Raw genomic sequence first — 18,211 nt, 5'->3', positions numbered from 1 at the left:
ACACAGGTGAATTATTTCTGAAGGAAAGTTGATTGCAGTGTTACTCCGTGTCTAATGTTTTGCAGTTCCTCCAGACAGGCTCACTCTCTCTGAGCATGCTTTTATTGAGCAATTTGTTTCAGAATAACCTTATGAAATCTCTTTGTCTTTCATATTTTCTTGTTTAGCACTGTTTTTATGTCAGATGTTTGCATGCTACTCCTCTTGGATTGATTCCTTTAGAACAAGTTAACTACTTGACACATGTACAACTGAGTTCACCAGCTCTTACAGCAGTGAAGCTTTTGCAACTGAGTGGTCCTGGACTCTCAGTGCTGTCTTGTCATGAAGTAGTCACGATGGAATTGAGTTTGCCACAAACTGGTCTTGCTTGCCTTTTCAGCAAAATGGGATTAACTTCTGAGCAAATGGCTTAGTAAGGGAACACAACCCCAACTTGCAACCACGGCTTCTGAAACACTGCCGATCCTTTAGCCTACGAGATAAGTCTTGTTAGGGATGTTCTGGATGCCTGGCTTTTGTTAGTTGGTAATGTATAATGTTCCAGTGGGTTCTGCTGGTGACAAACACTTGCTGGAAATGTTGCCCAATTTGTTTTTATGGACTGATTTTTTTACCTGCACTGTATAGCTGATACACTCATGGTTCTAGTTCCATGTTTTGGTTGGGAAAAAAAGAGTGCATTCCAATTCACAGAAAAAGAAATATAGCTTATGTTTGACTGTCATCCTCCTGAAACCCTTTTAGGAATCAAGAAGCATCCTGCCCTTTTGTTTATTTGGGGATCTTTTTACTTTTTTTCCTTTCCTAGTAGTTTCTTTGATTAGATGATGGGGTGACAACTTGTAGTGGAGTTGTCCACTTCTGTCCTAATGCTTGCTGCATGTACCAGATCTACAGATTTATAGACAGAAAAATTGCAGGCAGTTGTCCTGGTTTGAGAAATCTTGTTGTAGGGCTTCTGGTTTGTGTACATTAAATAAGTAAACACAAAGATGCGTGTTACATTTTCTTTCTCTTTTTCTGCAGACATTCTGCTCATCTGTGTTCCATTTCTTTTCATTATTCTAAGCAACTCTTTAAGAACTGCCAGTATATTAAAACAGAAATTGAAGAACTTTTGAGGCTGTGTTATGAATCTGAATATATGAACCTGAAATGTATGGATCAAAATTTACAGGAAACTTACACTTTACATGGGAAGGTTTGATTGCTCTCTATCTGTACTATGTACCCATGACTCAGAAAAGCATTTAGTATTGGGCTTTACTCCTATTAAGTTCAAATAATCATTGATTAGATGCTTGAGTAGCCAAGATTAATTTCCTCCTTTTGGATGAGATGTTGTTTCACTGTGAGAGTAAGCAAGGATAAGGTGAACAGGCTGAAATAGCTTATTGTTGTTATTGTTGATTTTTTCCTTTAGCTGGAAGTTGTTTAAAATATCTCTGGTGTTATTGCTCCTGATTCAGATGGCTTTCTGCCTTTGTTTCAGTTACTAAATGTGATGTTGACATCACACATCTTACAGTTTGGCCCGTGACTCATTCTCACAAACGTCTTTATGCTGGCAACCGTTTATTCTCAGTATAAATACTTGTTCTCTCTTGGTTGTGATGTCAGCTACTAGTGGAAACTGGGTGCTGACTGTAAAAGACACTAACCTCTTTCCTTGAGGAAGGAAATATTAGGTAAAGTGCCTGAAAACACGAATGCTTTCCAGCATGCTCAGATTGGCATGATGATCACTCTTTAATTGAAAATGGAAGCAGAATTTTAAAGGATTCTGTTGGCTTGTGTTGGAACTCTGTGATTATAAACAATATCTTACAAGAACTTTCTAACTATATTTTGTGGTGTCCAGGTAATGGGATATGTAATAGCATTTTAAATTTATGGTAACAGCAAGGAGATAAACCAGTACTGATGGTAGAGGTGGACTGTGAATATTTTAAAGTGGTGGTTTAAATGGTACTACTTGTTTAACAGTGGTGATCAGTAAAAGTTAGCACTGAACAGTGCTTTATAATATATATAAAATATTAATAGATTGTTTGTCAATGAACAGTTATGCCTTCTAGCATTTTATTTTTGTGCTGCTATCGTGTTCTGTTATCCATTGTGGGGACATTCAGCTTTCCTCTGTGCTTACTTGCTTATTTATTTCATTGCAAGCTGCGTGTATGAAGCAAGGGATTACAAAGAGACTGTCTGAAGTACTACTTGTGCATTTCTATTGACAGTAGAGGACAATGATCCATATGACAAATAATTGTTTCATTAAAAAAACTACCGATTTTGTGGATAAATGTCTGTGAAATAGGAGTATACATGAAACATTAACTCCTGCATATTGCAAAGCTTGGATTAAGTAGCTGATGGTGTGACTTTTCCTACACTAAACTGTTTTATAAAGAAAAAAGATAAGCTGGAGAGGGAGGGGAATGAAACACCTTTGTTATGATGTAGCTGATCTCATGGAGCTCTGTGGCAAGTTCAACTATTGTGTAAAAAGATTTCTTCATTGCTCATTTTAGGGTAAAATAGTGATAGGGTGCTTTGGGATTGAAAAGCTATATTAATAGATACATGTATAGTTTGCACAGCATGGTAATCATCTGTAATGAAATGAGACGACCAATTGCAGCAATCTTGTGCTATGTCTAGGAATGCCTTTGTTTAGCACCATGTGTAAGGATTACCTTTTAACAATGGATTTTGTATAGTGTCTTAACAAAGGGGGAAATACTGTGTGTCAAACAGGCTTTCTAGCAATGCAGTCAATGTTACTGACTGTGTTTCAGAAGGAGAATTATTTCCTTTTTTCTTCTCATTTGGTGATGAGCTTGTTTCAACTTGTTTCAACTCTGTGACATGTAAAGAACAGCAGCACAGTGTGTTGGTTCCATCCTGCTTTTTCTGCTGGTGCTGTAATAGGGGACAGACCTGATTTCAGAGCAGGGAAGGAACCAAGAAAAGAAGAGAAGAGAAGGAGTGATAAAAGTAGTATAAAATAATAGTAGTGGAAGAGGTAATAGTAGTGGAATTGCATGTTCAGGCTTACTTTTCTACACATGGGGATTTCCCACATCTGGTGATGTCCAACAAGAATTAGAAAGATGTAGAGATAAATTGTCTTTGTTGGAGTAATGTTTTACAATACTTCACATCCCTTTGTCAGCCTTGTCTGGATGAAGAGGAAGGTGACTGAACAGAAACCACATCTTTAGAGTGTGGTAAACAAAAGATAGGACTTGAAAGGTCAGAAGTAATTGTAGCATTAAGAATAAACAAAAACATATTGAAATATGAAGGAGAAGTAATCAGGAAGCCAGTGTAGTGAGCTGGAGTAAATCACACAAAGGTTTCCCCCTACCTGCAGCAGATGTAGTTTATGCAGTGGATTGAAATCATAGGAGGTGATATTTCTTTAAGGGTGAAAGCAAATTGAGATAAATGCCTTTAAAGGAAAATGCCACTTTCTAATAGAGTTGAAGGTGATTTTCCTGCTCTTAGGATAGATTTTCAAGTTGGAGTGACACTCTGATTGCATTTGTGGACAATTAACAGGAAATTTGCTAAAGATCCTAAAGTTATGAAATTGATTGTGTGTTTTCACATTAAATATGCCATGCTTAGTCTAGGACATTTGCTTTAACTGTACTTTATTCAGATAAAGAGTTTTAGGGAACATCTACAATCAATTTCAACCTTTGTTTTAGTTAACCTCCAATGAATTAGCTTATTACTTTGTCTTAATGATATAAACATCTCAACAGTGATGCTTTACCAGGTAAGTGCTTTTATTATACTAAATGGAATTAATGAGTAAAACTATACTTATGTGTTTGCAATACTGGCATTTGAGACCCCAGACTTGCAAGCTGAACTGTACAAGCAGGCTTATGTAAACTTTCCAAAGGCTTTAAAATGTGTGTCTAATTATAGAAGGTTAAATATACTGAATCTTCTTTTCTCCCCCTAAGGCCATGTGGTTATAATATTATTGAGATTCCATAATGCCTCCTACCATGACAGACAGCCTTGACATCTGGGCAGTGGATTCACAGATTGGTGCTGATGGCTCAATATCTGTGGATTTCCTGTTGCCCACTGGTATCTACATCAATCTGGATGTCCCTCGAGATGCCACCATATCTCATATTAAACAGGTAAGAACAAGTGGTCAATGAACTTAGAAGTTAACTTACTCAGCTTTCACTCAGCTAGGCAAAATGTACTGGAATACACTTCTGGAAGGCAGAATTCAGTGTTTAAATTATGAAATATATGCAGGTATGTTCAGTTGGGCAAAAATAGTTCAGTTAAGCTTCAATTAGTTGAGGTTTTTGCCATTGCATCATTGATCTTCTTGTTCCTGTTTCCATGTAAGTTTCAGAAACCAATCTGTAAAATGTAAACATTAAAAATTAGGACAAAAATATTCTCAGAGATATAGATTTGAATAGTTTTCAGTTTGAGAGAGCTCTTTTTACTCCCATCGTTGATTTCTGCTAAGGATTTGTTGTTTTATGTATTCGATACATTGGTGTTACTTAAGTTGTAGTCTGGTACTTTAGCCATAAAGTATTATTTAGTGTTCTGTGGGTGACTTGCATCTCTTAATGGCCTGACAGTAATTTACAAACAAATTTGCTTTAAGCTTTTCGAGACAATAGGTAATTTTTTAGTCAGGAATCAGTTCTATAGTTGGAACTTGTTATCCGTATATTACAATAATTAGTGGAAAAGGAAAGTCTAGATGTGTCTTGAGGGAGAAGGATTTTGATAGGAAGCTATAGGAATGGATGGAGTAGAGTGACAGTTCAATATCAAGGTCAATATCAAGGACATCTGCCTCCAAAATCAGTAAGTGCTTTGTTACTGCAGTGACAACCACCATCCTGCCACTTTACTGCAAATAGGGGTCAATCCTAGGACGAGCATCAGGGTGAGGGTTGCTGCTGCCCTACTCTCACCTCATAGTACCTGTCACTGTGTGGTTTTACTCCTGGGATATTTATGCACATAAGTTACTGCTTAAAAAGAGCCAAAGCAGAAATGGAAATTAATGTTACCTTCACTGCCATAAGATATGTACATACTTTCCTGCTTTGTTTTATTTATCTATCCATTTATTTATTCATTTTCCTTGCAGCTGTTATGGAAGCAGGCACACGCCTATCCACTCTTTCATCTCCTTATGGAGATTGACTCTTACATGTTCTCGTGTGTGAATCAGACTGCTGTCCGTGAAGAATTAGAGGATGAAACACGGCGACTTTGTGATGTTAGACCCTTTCTTCCTGTCCTTAAACTAGTGACAAGGAATTGTGATCCAGGAGAAAAGTTGGATTCCAAAATAGGTGTCCTTATAGGCAAAGGTAATTACATTGCATCTGATTTTTTTTTAAATGAGGGTAAACTTGGTTCTGTATGAGGATCTAATATTTAAAATTAAACTATTTCCCTTTCCCAGTTTAATATTGATGTAATTTAAATGAGTTTAAACACTCCAGATGAAACATTTGAAAGTCATTGAAAGCTACTTTCTTTATTGTGTTTTGGCACCTTATTGTATTACTACATCAATCAAGAGCCAATTTTATCCTTACTAGATGAGGGAAAATCCTGTAGTACTACTGCTGAGTGAAGGAAAGCATAGTCCCTGAAAAGTGTAATAAATAGCCAAAGAGCAAATTGGATGCACCGAAAGAAATAGAAATTATTACGGTTTTTGTTATACGTGGTTTCTGAGTTCATTAACAATATGATTCTTGTTTTTGCTCTAATTATGGCACTGATTTTCAGCAAACAATGAAAAGTTATTTTTAAATGCTTCACAGTAAATTGTTCTTGATGTTATTTCAGAATTTTCAGCTTTTAAATGTGCTCTGCTTGGTTATACAACCAAGATTGACAGGGTCATGTGAGGTCATACCTCTTTTTTTAAAACAATGAACCATTGTTAGCTCTTTTATAAAGACTCCAGGTTTTGTTTAGATTTCAGTAGAACACTGTCTGCCTATTTGTTAAAAATGACAATGGAAACAGCCAGTTTAACCATTCAGACATATTCTGACAGATTCTGAGAGATCCACATTCTTTGCCTGAATATTTTGCTTATTATAGCTGTGTGAGATTCTTCCTTATGCAGCTCTTATTCTTTACCTTAACAGAGGAAAAAGCCTTGTGTGATTTGGACAATGTCCTTCAAAGTTCAGGAGAGAAGGAAAAAAGAAACACTTGCAGGCCCTATAGTTCTTAAAGTACCAAAGAAATCACAGCTGTGTGGACTTTCCACTGTGTATTCTCTCTTTTGTAAAGTGAACTTTACTGATATTGGGCTGGTTGAAATTTCAGTCCTCTCATTTTGACCTGAGTAGAAGATTTTAATTATAAGCAATTCCAAGAATAAAATTTATCTATGTATGATCCCCCTTGCCTTTGTTTTTGACACTTAAACAAACAGAAAATGTCATCTTTCTGTGGTATTAAGAAAAAGTACTTCTTTCCCTTAATGATGCGTTTGCTGTGCTTTCTTTTCATTTGCACTTGTGAAGACAGGCTTAAAACTTTCTGAAGTATCTTGAAATCATGGTGAGGTTGGCTTTTCTGTTTAATAACACCTAAAGGAGGCATGGGTTCTTGCTGTTTACAGTAAGCCATGATGCTAGGTTGAGTAGGAATTGTGTGAGTAACTTTGGAAGTCTACTGATGTACAGGACAATGTAGAACCCAGCTCACTTTTCAGCACCTATTTTGGATAGGAAGTCTGAAAAAAACCCACTTACATAGCCTTAAAGGTAATAAAGGTTTGAGTGGGCTGGTAAATAGATGGACAGGAGTTGTACAGGTATGTATCCTCTGCTTGCTTGAATTCTTTCAGGTCTCCATGAGTTTGATGCCTTACAAGATCCTGAGGTGAAAGACTTTCGAGCAAAAATGCGGAGAATCAGTGAGGAAAAGATTCAGTCACTTGTGGGCCTCTCCTGGATGGACTGGTTAAAACACACTTACCCACCAGAACAGGAACCTGTTATCCCAGAGAGCTTCCAGGACAAGCTCTATAGTGGAAATCTAGTAGTGGCTGTTCATTTTGACAACTGTCAGGTAGGAATAAGCGTTCATCACATTTCCATTACTATTCTTGATCCTGCTGTGAATTAGCATGTAGTTGACCAAGGATGTAAATGAAATAAAATACTAACATTATAGTGTTTGCTTTGAAATGCAAATTGCTTCACCAGTATTCTTGAAAGAAATTGAAGACATGGACCTCCAGTTGTGAGCTGAACTTCTAAAGTCAAAATGTACTACTTGAATATTCTACATTATTTCACATCTATTTAAATAGAAAACATAATTCCAAGTTGTCAGAACTTTTTTGGCCAGCTGTTACAATGTTGCTTCACTAGTGTTTAGTTTTAGGTTCAGGGAGTGCTGGTGAACTGGGAAGCACCATATTTAACACACTCTGTGTGATTCATTTTTTAACATCTTTGGGGTTGATTTGCTAATTAGCTTGAGCAATACATTAAAAAAAAAGATGAATTAGTATTACCCATCCTAGACATGCATACAGACTAATAAAACACTAGCTCAGACTTACCATTTGGTTTCAGGGAACAGATCTTTAGCTTTTGAAATAAGAACCCTTTTAGTTTCCACTTAAAATGATATAGCTTCAGTTGTTGTGATGATATGAGTCCAGCATTCCCATCATTAATTTTTGCACTGTGTTCTGTGGGACAGCAGTGAGGGATCGGTATTGGAAAGCTCAAAGTATCAAATGTGTAAAAGTATCAGGCTGTATTTGATGTCCATTTTGACCCAGGTACTAGACACAGGGTTTTTTTTAATGATTCATCTGATTTCATTTACAAAACTGTGTTATTACTGGTACTATCTTTTTAAACATAACTTTAAAACTATGAAATTGTAAAATCAGATCTCAGTCTGGAAACATGAAATGCAGAGTTGAGTCCTAAATTTGGTCACTAGTAACACTAGCTGATGTTGGATGCATAGAGTTTCTTATGACAAAACCATTTTCCAGTCTTCTTTGGCTTAGTAGAGGACTTGCAGTTGTCCAGGAGTGATAGTATCTGAGTGTTTATCAGCTTTAGATTAAAATGTTGTGTGTATATATATATATATATATATATATGCATATGATAACCATACAAAAAAAGCAGTACAAAGGTTCATGCTGATGCAGAATGTGTTGCCTGCCACTATAATAGCTTAGGCTGCTGACATTTCAAATGTTTCAAATACTTCTGCTGCCAGTTCTGACCTTCAAAGCAATGGACAGTTCAAATCTGAGCTGCTTTTTAAGGTAGTAAACTTTGTTCCAGACCTTACTACTTGTGCTAAGTACTAGAATCTTCTCAGGAGAATAGGAAGGTGGGAGGATTGACGTGTTCATTCAGTAGGAATGCAAGATTAAGGGAACAGAATCTTAAAGTACTTTTTGTCTAGCTCACCAGCTGTCAAAGTTACCTAATTATTTCCAGAGAAAGAGACTGATTCTCCTTTCTGTGACATATGTAAAGACCTAGAACGTGGGGTAAGGCAGTCAGCACAGAGCACCAGCTTACTGGGAAGAAAAAATGTCATTTCTTGTCTATCCACTTCTAGTTATGATAGGAAAAGAAAGCCTTCATGGTTTGGCAGCTTTCTGAAAGGGGTAAACTGTTGTGAACCATACAGAAGCTGGGAAAAGACAGGATTATTTTTGCCAGATTTTACAGAGTTTTTCCATTAGGGCAGCTTGGCCTCTTACCAGTAAACTTTTATATAAGTAAAGCACAAGTCAAACAAATTTAAGGCAGAGAAAGAGGTCACATTTGTAAATAACTGGATTTAGAATGCTTACATCTTCAAGAGAGTGTGTGTGTAAATAGAAAAACCCAACCAAACCAAAACCCCAGAACTCAGTGACTCAACCTTTGCAATTAAGCCTTTGCAGAGGATAACGTGGTAGATTAAAGGACATGGAAGATTTCACAGAAGACATTAGGAACTTCAAATGAAAAGCAACTTTTTTTTTTGAAAGCAACTTTTTAGCTTTACCTTTTGAGAAACACTTTGGAAATACACAGCTTCCAAATGTTTGATTAAAAGTTTTCTTGGAGAATGCTACAGGTATTAGCTGCTGCCCCTTTTTTCTGCACTTCTTCAAATAAAAGATTGTTGTCACATTAAGAGTTTCTTCTGCTTTATTACTTGAAGCTTTTACTTTTCTTATGAGTACAGTGATACATAGAAAGAGGATAACTTGCTAGTGGCTTGAAGAAGGAGGAATTAACACATCTAGTACTGCTAAATACCTTGAAATGTGTGAACAATTTATTGTCTCACTCATTCTCATTCTAAAATGCAAGCTTCTGGATCAATATGCTGATCTAAAACTCTTTAAATCACTGCTAATCAATTAGATTAGGTTCTGTGTTCTTAAAAGTACTTCTGATACTCTAGAAGTTTGGGAATTGGACCATTTTGCAGCTTTTAGGGTGACTATTGTACTGTTTGCACTGAAGATGTAGACATTAACTGTTAAATGTAAAATAGACTGTTTTCAACAGTTAAGTAGTTCTATGTATTTTATTGTGTAGACATGATTTAAGCCTCGTATGTCTGACTGGCAAGTTTGACATTCAGTACTGCTCTTTGTGTTTTGTTAGGATGTATTTAGTTTTCAAGTGTCTCCCAACATGAATCCCATAAAGCTGAATGAGCTGGCAATCCGAAAACGTTTGACTATCCATGGAAGAGAAGATGAGGAGATTGATCCTGCTGACTATGTGCTGCAAGTTAGTGGAAGGCTAGAGTACGTTTTTGGTGATCACCCATTAATTCAGTTTCAGGTACATAAAGCTCTTTGGAAATTGCCATAACAATTCTCTGGTGCTATGGCCAATGTTTGACTTTGCTTCCTGTGCCATTGGATGGTCAGCTATGTTGAACATTAATACACTTCCTCCTCCTCAGCCCCCTTCGACAGTAAAATACATATGCACCATTTCCTTTGTCTTTTTTGGGTTTTTTTCCCCCTTTGATTTGAAAGTTGCAATAGAAATGGTCTCCTAGCTGATAACAACTGTTTTCCATGGGCTTTTAGTATATACGCAACTGTGTGATGAACAGAACTCTTCCTCAGCTGACTCTAGTGGAGTGTTGCACCATAAAGAAAATGTGTGAGCAGGAGATGATTGCCATAGAAGCTGCCATAAACAGAAAATCATCCAACCTTCCTCTTCCTCTGCCACCAAAAAAAACAAGAGCAACAACTGTAAGTTGATATGAAGGAAATCTAATGCCTGAAAGGAATAGTGACTTGTGGAATGTGCATATCACAGTGCCTGGAATTTGTGCTGCTACTAATATTTTCCAGTGTAGGTCACTGGGTCTACACAGAACCTCCTGTTGCTTGCAAGATGTTTTGCTTCAGGAATAGCAGGTCTTGAGGCTTTTTGGAAACTTCTTACCTTCCCTCACCTCATCCATCCTCTTCCTCCCACTGTCTCCTTTCTATAGCTATTGATTTTACTCTTAATCATAACCCAAAAGATTGGGTAATAATATGTTAACAGCAACTGAAGAAATCATGACAGAGAAGGTGGATTCTTCAGCTTCAGTGTAGGGTTTAGACTCTGCTGGCTTGGGCACTACTGACTGCAGATCTCTCGTGTTAGCCCACATATCTCACATAGTGTTGCCACATCAATGATGGCAACTTTTACCATAACATACATCTAACTTTTATTTTAACAGGGTGCTTCATTTATTGCAAACTTCTGGCTTTACAGCACAGTTAGAATTTATGTAGCCATTCTAAGAAATGTGGACAGACTTTACTCCATCACACACCTTGTATATATTCAGAATGAACAATAAAGTAGTACTCAGTGTATTTCTCCTCCCTCTCTACCCCACTGAAGGGTTTGTAACTTTTTTCCCTTTAGGGCAGTTTATATGCCCTTGTAGTTGTGATAACCAATTTCTTTTTTTAATATTTCAAATTTGTACATGTTAAAAAATGCATCTCTTTGTATTTGTGATTTTTGCTTAAAATGCTTAGCTTATACTATAGGTCTCAATATGTTACATTGACTAAGTATGAATTTGTATCTTTGTTTTCTTTCTCAGAGCGTATGGGGGATTGCCAACCCTTTCAAGATTACTCTGTTAAAGGGTAATAAGTTAAATACAGAAGAAAATGCCAAAGTAAGTAGCTATACCTGGTGTTCATAATTTTGATGATTTTCCCATATTTAGCAAACACAAAATCATACAGATTTCATTCAGCAAAAGCATAAGCATTTTTAGTTATTCTGAGTCAGATTGGTAGTGTTGGTTAAAACCTTGCTTTATTGCTAGAGTATTACTTTATATTCTGAAGCTAGATATGTGCATTAGCACATTAGCAATAATCACTGGCAGTGTCACATGGATAAACTTCCTTGCAAATGGTATCTGTCAAGTCCTGGTATTGATGTGAAATAAACTGACTCACATTAAACTGTTTGTAAACATGACAAACAGAAGAGATTAAATATTAAACATTTTTCTGTGGAACATGAGGTGTTTTTGTAGTCCAGAACATATTCTATATGTGTCTAAGTATGGACTGTGTGCTTTATACAATGTGTCTTTTATTTGTTAAACATGCTGAACACACACAAAAGTATTACTTCCTGGAAAAATGTACATGACTGAGCTACTGACTGTTTTACAGACCACAAGTTGTTAACACATGGGAATTTATTGCTCAACTATTTAAAGACCTTGTAAGACACTTGCCTGTGAGGAAGAGCAACGTTAAATTCCTGTATTTTGTTATGGTAGATTAGGAAGAATTTCAGTTAGCCATTGAAATTTGTGCCACTGATGCTTTATTCAGGAGACACAGTGCATTTTTCTTTCTTTTGGAACTATTGTTACAGCCTCCTTGTGTATTAGCAGTGCTGTGTTTTACTAAAAGACCCATAGTTAGATTTTACTACCTGAGATATTCTTAGCTGTGGAAACAGAGGTCTGCAAAACCAGATTTTTGTTTGTTTGCTGTATTATTTTGTTTTTATGTTGCTTGTATTTGTTATTTTATTTGGTTTTGTTTTTGTTCTGTTATTCTGTTGGCTTTTTTCTAACACATAACATAGCTAGTTGTATTATCTTCTGTTTCTGTTAAGGCAGAAACATTGATGAAATGGATATGTGTATGTTGTGTATAATATTCTGTGCAGAGTTCTGTAGGTTCTGTGGCAAGCTTAAAATGTTTTATTTCTTTATTACAGGTTCATGTTAGGGCTGGTATTTTCCATGGTACAGAGCTTCTTTGTAAAACTATTGTAAGCACAGAAATATCTGGGAGAAGTGACCACATTTGGAATGAAGTACTAGAGTTTGAAATAAACGTCTGTGATCTACCAAGAATGGCAAGGCTCTGCTTTGCAGTTTATGCTGTGATGGATAAGATGAAAACTAAAAAGTCAACCAAGGCAATGAATCCTTCCAAATACCAAACCATTAGGAAAGCAGGAAAAGTGGTAATTACTTTGTTTGTTTTTCTTGAGTGTACCTCTGAATTAAATTGACGTGGGTGTTCAGAAATCTTTCCTTGTCCTCACTTTAGTGTTCAAGAATGAAAAAACCAAGCGCCAACAAACATTGTAAAAGAGCATATGTATTAGGAATTGCACATCTTGGTATGAAATAAGCTTTTCATACTTCTCAGATGCTGAAAAAGGCATGAAAATTTGAGTTGTGAGCCAGTTGGCAAAAGGCTATGTAAAGAATTGTATTTTGAAAGGTGAGTTTTGTTCTGAACTCGAGATGAGTTATAACTGGGAAAAGATGAAAGAATTAGCATCCAGGCTCACATTTGTATTTTTGCATTGGCTGAGTGACACTCTTAAAATTAAGTCTTACTGTCCTCAGTGCACTGAGGACACTGGAGTGCACACTGAAAGCTACACATGTCTATTTAATTGCTTTTCTTAAGGATGCTGGTTTTCTTTAAAAAATCCCACCCATTTTTGCTTGTATTGTAGTGCTTGCTGCTTAGCAATCTTTACTGGCATCTTAGTTTCCATGTACAAAATGTTTTCTTTAACAGCATTATCCTGTAGCCTGGGTAAATACCATGGTATTTGATTATAAAGGACAGTTGAAGACTGGAGAACTGGTACTACACAGCTGGTCATCGTTTCCTGGTAAAGTTTAACTTTTAAGACTTGGCCTTTACTTTTAAGACTAAAGAAGAGTAGCATCAAATAGTAGAATATTATATAGTACTGTATTCATGAGTATTCTCCTGTCATAATCTCTCTGTTACTTGTATTTTTTATGTGGGTAAATACATAATGTCTTAATCTCTTTCCTGAAAGTATTGTGTGTTAGGAAAGAGGAAGGGCAAGAGTTGGTTTAGAAAGAGTATTCTGAAAGTTTTATCTGTTATGGAAGGAAAATCACATAAATGCACAGATGCATGTTTATATGCAGTGTTACCTGTTTTTCAGCTGCATTTCATTTGGTTCTCTGTGCTGTGCATCCCAAACTAAATAGATAAGGGATGTTGTATGTGCCAGTATTTGCATCAGTAAAAAATGTGAATCAGGTTTTTTTAGGCCCTCCTCCTCTGGCATTCATGTTTGCTTAGGAAGTGTCTGAAGTTTCTGTGTCACTCTCCATTCCATCCTGAGAAACCATTTATCAGCTTGGCTGTAGTATGGAAAGAAATTTAGCCCTTCTTTTTTTCACATGATTTGAAATAGAGGCAGTGGGTATATTGGTTTACAGAAGCTGCAGATCTTACTGGGAGTTGGTTCAGTATAGGGTTATCTCAGCTTCCATTGACTCTTATGTTAATTTTGGATAGAGAGAAATAATTTCTCACAGGATTATAATCCAACATTTGTGAATTTAGGAGGTATGAGCAGTTCATTCTGGAAATGCATGGCATTGTAGTAAAAGTGCTGCAGCAAAATGTGTTTCTATCCCTTGTATACAGTAAGCAATTTCTTACTGTGTCTTTGCCTTTCAGTTTTTGAAAAACTTCCATACATCCCTAGCCTATATTAATTGTTCCGTTTAATGTTTCAGATGAACTTGAAGAAATGTTGAACCCAATGGGAACTGTCCAGACTAACCCTTACACTGAAAATGCAACAGCTTTGCACATTAGATTTCAAGAATATTCCAAACAGCCTATTAATTACCCTCCCTTTGATAAGGTAAGGTATGACATAAAGAGCAGTCCTGAATTCTTCTCTCCTCTCAGTTCTGGCTCTTCCATTGAATTTTTTTCTTCCTATTTTTAGTTAACATACTGCAGGTTTTTGAAAGTTCACTGTGTGAGAGTGCCAGTGCTCTGACTTCAGGGTTTTCAGATACTATTTTGAAGTATACTTTAAAAAACTACTCTCTGTACATAGTCTTTTGAGAGTCAGAAACATAATCAGTTGCCCATGTCAGTGACTGTACAAAAAGCCACACTTACCTGCCATTCTGGAAACCTGCAAACTGTACTTGCCTGTGAGCCATAAAGCTGTTAATTCTTTTACAGATATACCTGTTTCTTGTGGTATTTCTTTCCTCTAAAAGCTAAAGTCTTTTTAGAGATAAATAGACTCTTAATACTATATGAAAAGAAGTTTCTGAAGATCTGTTCTTGAACTATATCCACTTAAGTTACCCTGCCATCTTCTAGAGATCTGGGTGAGAATGTCTAGAAAGGAAATGTGTATTTGGAATAAACATGGTAATGATGATAGGGCAGGATGGAATACATCTCTCATAAGGGCACCTTTGATGGGCATGAACAAGAAGAGAGAAACCACTGACCTGTATTGGCTTGATGCAAATTGATTTTGGATTTAAGGTTCTTCAAAATGAAATCAGTAAGATAGGTTTTTGCTTTGATGTTGGGTTTTTTTTTCCCTTCATTCCTGTATTAAAACAGTATTGGAAATGGCTTAAGACCAGTACTAATTGCCTCCTTAATTATGGTAGACCAGTTTACCATTCATACTGAACATATTTTGATCCATTGTGTTATTGATTTGTTTGTAATGCTTTAAGTGTCTTTCTCACTACAGTATATTTAATTTTTAAAGGAAAAAACACCTGCTCTTATGTACATAGCACAGATGTGTAAAAGCATGTTTCTTAAGTAATCACATGTTTGCTCTAGCTCTATCATTCCTTTAATTTGTAATGACAATACTAAACTTTCAAGGTGTTAAAATGGCAAAAGTAAGTTACCTGATATATTGCCATTAAGGTAGTGTCTGATGATTTCACCATCCCTTCTGATTTTTGTTGACTGCTGGCATTTTTATTTTGTGGATTTGCCCCCTGATTGACCTGTACCTTAGAAGTCCTAGGTATCAGATAGAAGCAAATCCCAGAGTGACTTTATAAAGTAATTGCAGGGCTGGTAATGAGACATTCATTGAAATGATTCAACTTATTTTTAGTAGAGGTTACTTTGGTGGGGCTTTTTTAGCAGTTCTTACTTTTTTCCAGTAAATTTGCTGCTTGCAATTCCTTGGGTTTAAAAAACTGTTTTGAATTATCATTGGGGAAAATGATAATTTTGATAAACAATTTGATAATTCATGATATTTCTGTGGGTATACTAAAATTTCTCCCTCAGAAAAGAGAGTAAGATACCTTCTCTCTGACAGATTCTCCAGGAGAAGATCCTGTTGAATGAGGAGTAACATTGTAGCTGTGTGACTTAAACTTGCTGAAAATCTGTTTTTCAAAGTTGTCCAGATGAGACTTGCTTGGTGTATGGCTGCTTCTAATTTTCCCAGTGTTGTTGCTTCTTTCTGCCAAGAAAAAATAGAATCAGATGCCAAATATTTGTTTTAAGAAACATAATGTGTAAAAATGGATTAATCTTTTTTGATCAATTCACTTAAAGTGAACAGGTGTTTGGGGCTGAGTGAGCCTAAGTGCCTTGACAACTGGTAAGAAAACTGTTTTCTAATGCAGGAGCCATATATTGGGCCACTTGATGATCAGTGCTGCTGACACATTGAGTGTGTCATAGTTCAGTTGAAGAAAGCTCAACTTGCAGAAACTTCCAAAGTTTGTTTGCAAACGGAGTAACTCTAAAAAACACAAGGAGGCAAACTTCAAACATAGAATTAGGACGTTGTGGTTCTGTTTAATGCATGTTTTCATGCACAGTATGTAAACAAGCTTTGAGGCTAAGTAGCAGATGTAATACATCATACTAATATGTGCCTCATACAGAGATATAAAACAAGTTAGTATACCTTTTCAAGGATTTTAGCTGTTGAGTATTTGTGGTCTGCTTATTGTTGTCTTTTGTTGTTTCTCATATTGCCTGAGCAAAGACACTGCAAGTCTTGTTGAATCTGTGTCTGGGGGTGGTTCTATGTTCCTGAGAGATGGGAGAATACAGTTAGAAGAACTGTATTTTCCTCTGTACTTAACTACCCATCATAATTTGTTACATGCACTTCAAAAACTAAGGAGAGAAAAAACCTAGCAAGAGTGACTGAGAGCTGAGTTCTGGGAAAATGTTGCTTTTCTGATAACAAATGTAGCAGGTTTTGTTCCTGAGAGTTGCCATGTATTAACTGGTACTGAGAGCTTGTTGGTGGAATATTCACTTTATCTTTAAATGAGTTTGTGTTGGAAGATGATTTTCATGATGTTAGGCAAGGAAATAGCTAGATTTAGAGAAGAAACTTGAAACACTAATTGAGTTCATATGGGCAATCTGAGAGATGGTGAAGGGAGTAAGTGTTTGGATTTATACTGAAATAAGGAGCTAGAAGTGTGATCTGTGGGTAACAGCTACGACGTGTGGAAGCAACAGCCTCGAAACCAGCAGAAGCAGAAATGAGAAATCAAAGAATACTTTGGATTGGAGGAATTAGTTCTCTGTACTGAAAAATAAGGAGAAAATGAACAGAAAACAAGAAACTATAGGGAAGACTATTTGGCTCAGGTCTGATGAAGAAAAATAAGATGGACATGATCGTGAGCATTCCTATTCCTGAGTGTAGTCCTGCAGATTAGGAAAGGAATAGGGCATAGAAATCCATATTATAACACTGTATATACAAAATAAGTGTTTTAATTATCCAAGAGATAGAAAAAATGCCTTATCTGCTTCATTTCTGTTATATTTATTCTTTGAGTGCAGTCGGATTTGTTGTTAAATACAATGTATTTTAAAATGTCTCTTTGCAGATACTTGAAAAGGCAGCTGAGATTGCAAGAAGCAGTGACAATGCTGCAATGGCGGTAAGCAGCTACTAAAGACTATTTTCAGATTATTTTTCTGCATTGTTTTTGTTTGTATCTGCTACATCAATCTAGAAAAAACTCAACTGCTCAAATAACGTCAGCTCCACTGTCTTTGTTTTCTTATGTAATGCACTTTGAACTGCCTTAAAGTTCAGGTCATTCTCCACTTTTTGCAGTATATCTTGGCTGTTTTTTGTCAAAAAGCACAATTGCTTTACACAGACCATGGATTTGGAATACAGCTAAGATTTACTTGCTCTGGATCTGGAAAGCATTCATAGGCTGTCTAAAACATTGCTGGAATAGTTACTTGTTTGGCAGATGTTTCCAAATAAGCTCGTTCAAAAATGGCCTTTGATCTATAAGGTGATAGTTCTTAGATATGATGATTATATACTCCTCTTGAAGAAGTGGATAGTTCTAACTTGAGGACAAATTTTGAAAAGATCACCAAAACCTGAAGGTATTTTCTTTGTATTATATGCAAAAATGTGGAAGATTGCAATTTAGGATGTGAAAGCACAGTTGAAGTAATGAAAACTGTATTTCATAAAAGAATAAAGAAGGTAAATGGAAAAATCATTAGTTATGATACCAAAATGCCCAAAGTGCTCAGGAAATGTGAAAACTTGCTGCTACTTTGGGTGCAAACAACTTAGTGTTTAAATAATTGGAAATCTTAAATAGCACCATGCCAACTTGATCAATGTTTTCAGACACAAGAATCACCTTATTGTCAAGGCTGTTTACTTATTTTGCCACAGAAACAGAATATGCACTTAGTTTTACTACATAAACATTGCAGTTCAAATAGCTTTTAAAAGTCTATTCACTCCTTAAGAATTCCTACTTAGGTGGTATTTTTTAAATGGAATGTTCTTATTGCTGATACTGTTGCTTTAATTTTGCCCTT

The 18,211-nt window shown here is 36.1% G+C and overlaps 1 protein-coding gene across 5 annotated transcripts in view; it reads left to right on the top strand.

Moving 5' to 3' along the window:
* Positions 1 to 18,211, top strand: part of PIK3CB (phosphatidylinositol-4,5-bisphosphate 3-kinase catalytic subunit beta) — an 89,796-nt gene that overhangs the window by 47,964 nt on the left and 23,621 nt on the right. For 4 of the 5 annotated variants that reach the window (XM_062005987.1, XM_062005988.1, XM_062005991.1 and 1 more), the window contains 10 exons: positions 3,987 to 4,172; positions 5,159 to 5,384; positions 6,890 to 7,113; positions 9,690 to 9,872; positions 10,127 to 10,297; positions 11,155 to 11,232; positions 12,303 to 12,554; positions 13,124 to 13,220; positions 14,110 to 14,240; positions 17,242 to 17,295. In XM_062005987.1, the coding sequence (XP_061861971.1) occupies positions 4,020 to 4,172; positions 5,159 to 5,384; positions 6,890 to 7,113; positions 9,690 to 9,872; positions 10,127 to 10,297; positions 11,155 to 11,232; positions 12,303 to 12,554; positions 13,124 to 13,220; positions 14,110 to 14,240; positions 17,242 to 17,295 (1,569 nt within the window). In that variant the 5' untranslated portion in view covers positions 3,987 to 4,019. The remainder of the gene's footprint in view (positions 1 to 3,986; positions 4,173 to 5,158; positions 5,385 to 6,889; positions 7,114 to 9,689; positions 9,873 to 10,126; positions 10,298 to 11,154; positions 11,233 to 12,302; positions 12,555 to 13,123; positions 13,221 to 14,109; positions 14,241 to 17,241; positions 17,296 to 18,211) is intronic. The other variant, XM_062005992.1, reaches the window with a different exon arrangement.

Source organism: Colius striatus, chromosome 12 (genome assembly GCF_028858725.1).
Source record: "Colius striatus isolate bColStr4 chromosome 12, bColStr4.1.hap1, whole genome shotgun sequence".
Taxonomy (NCBI): domain Eukaryota; kingdom Metazoa; phylum Chordata; class Aves; order Coliiformes; family Coliidae; genus Colius; species Colius striatus.
The sequence above is the reverse complement of the archived record's forward strand: the minus strand, read 5'-3'. Positions and strand labels throughout refer to the sequence as shown.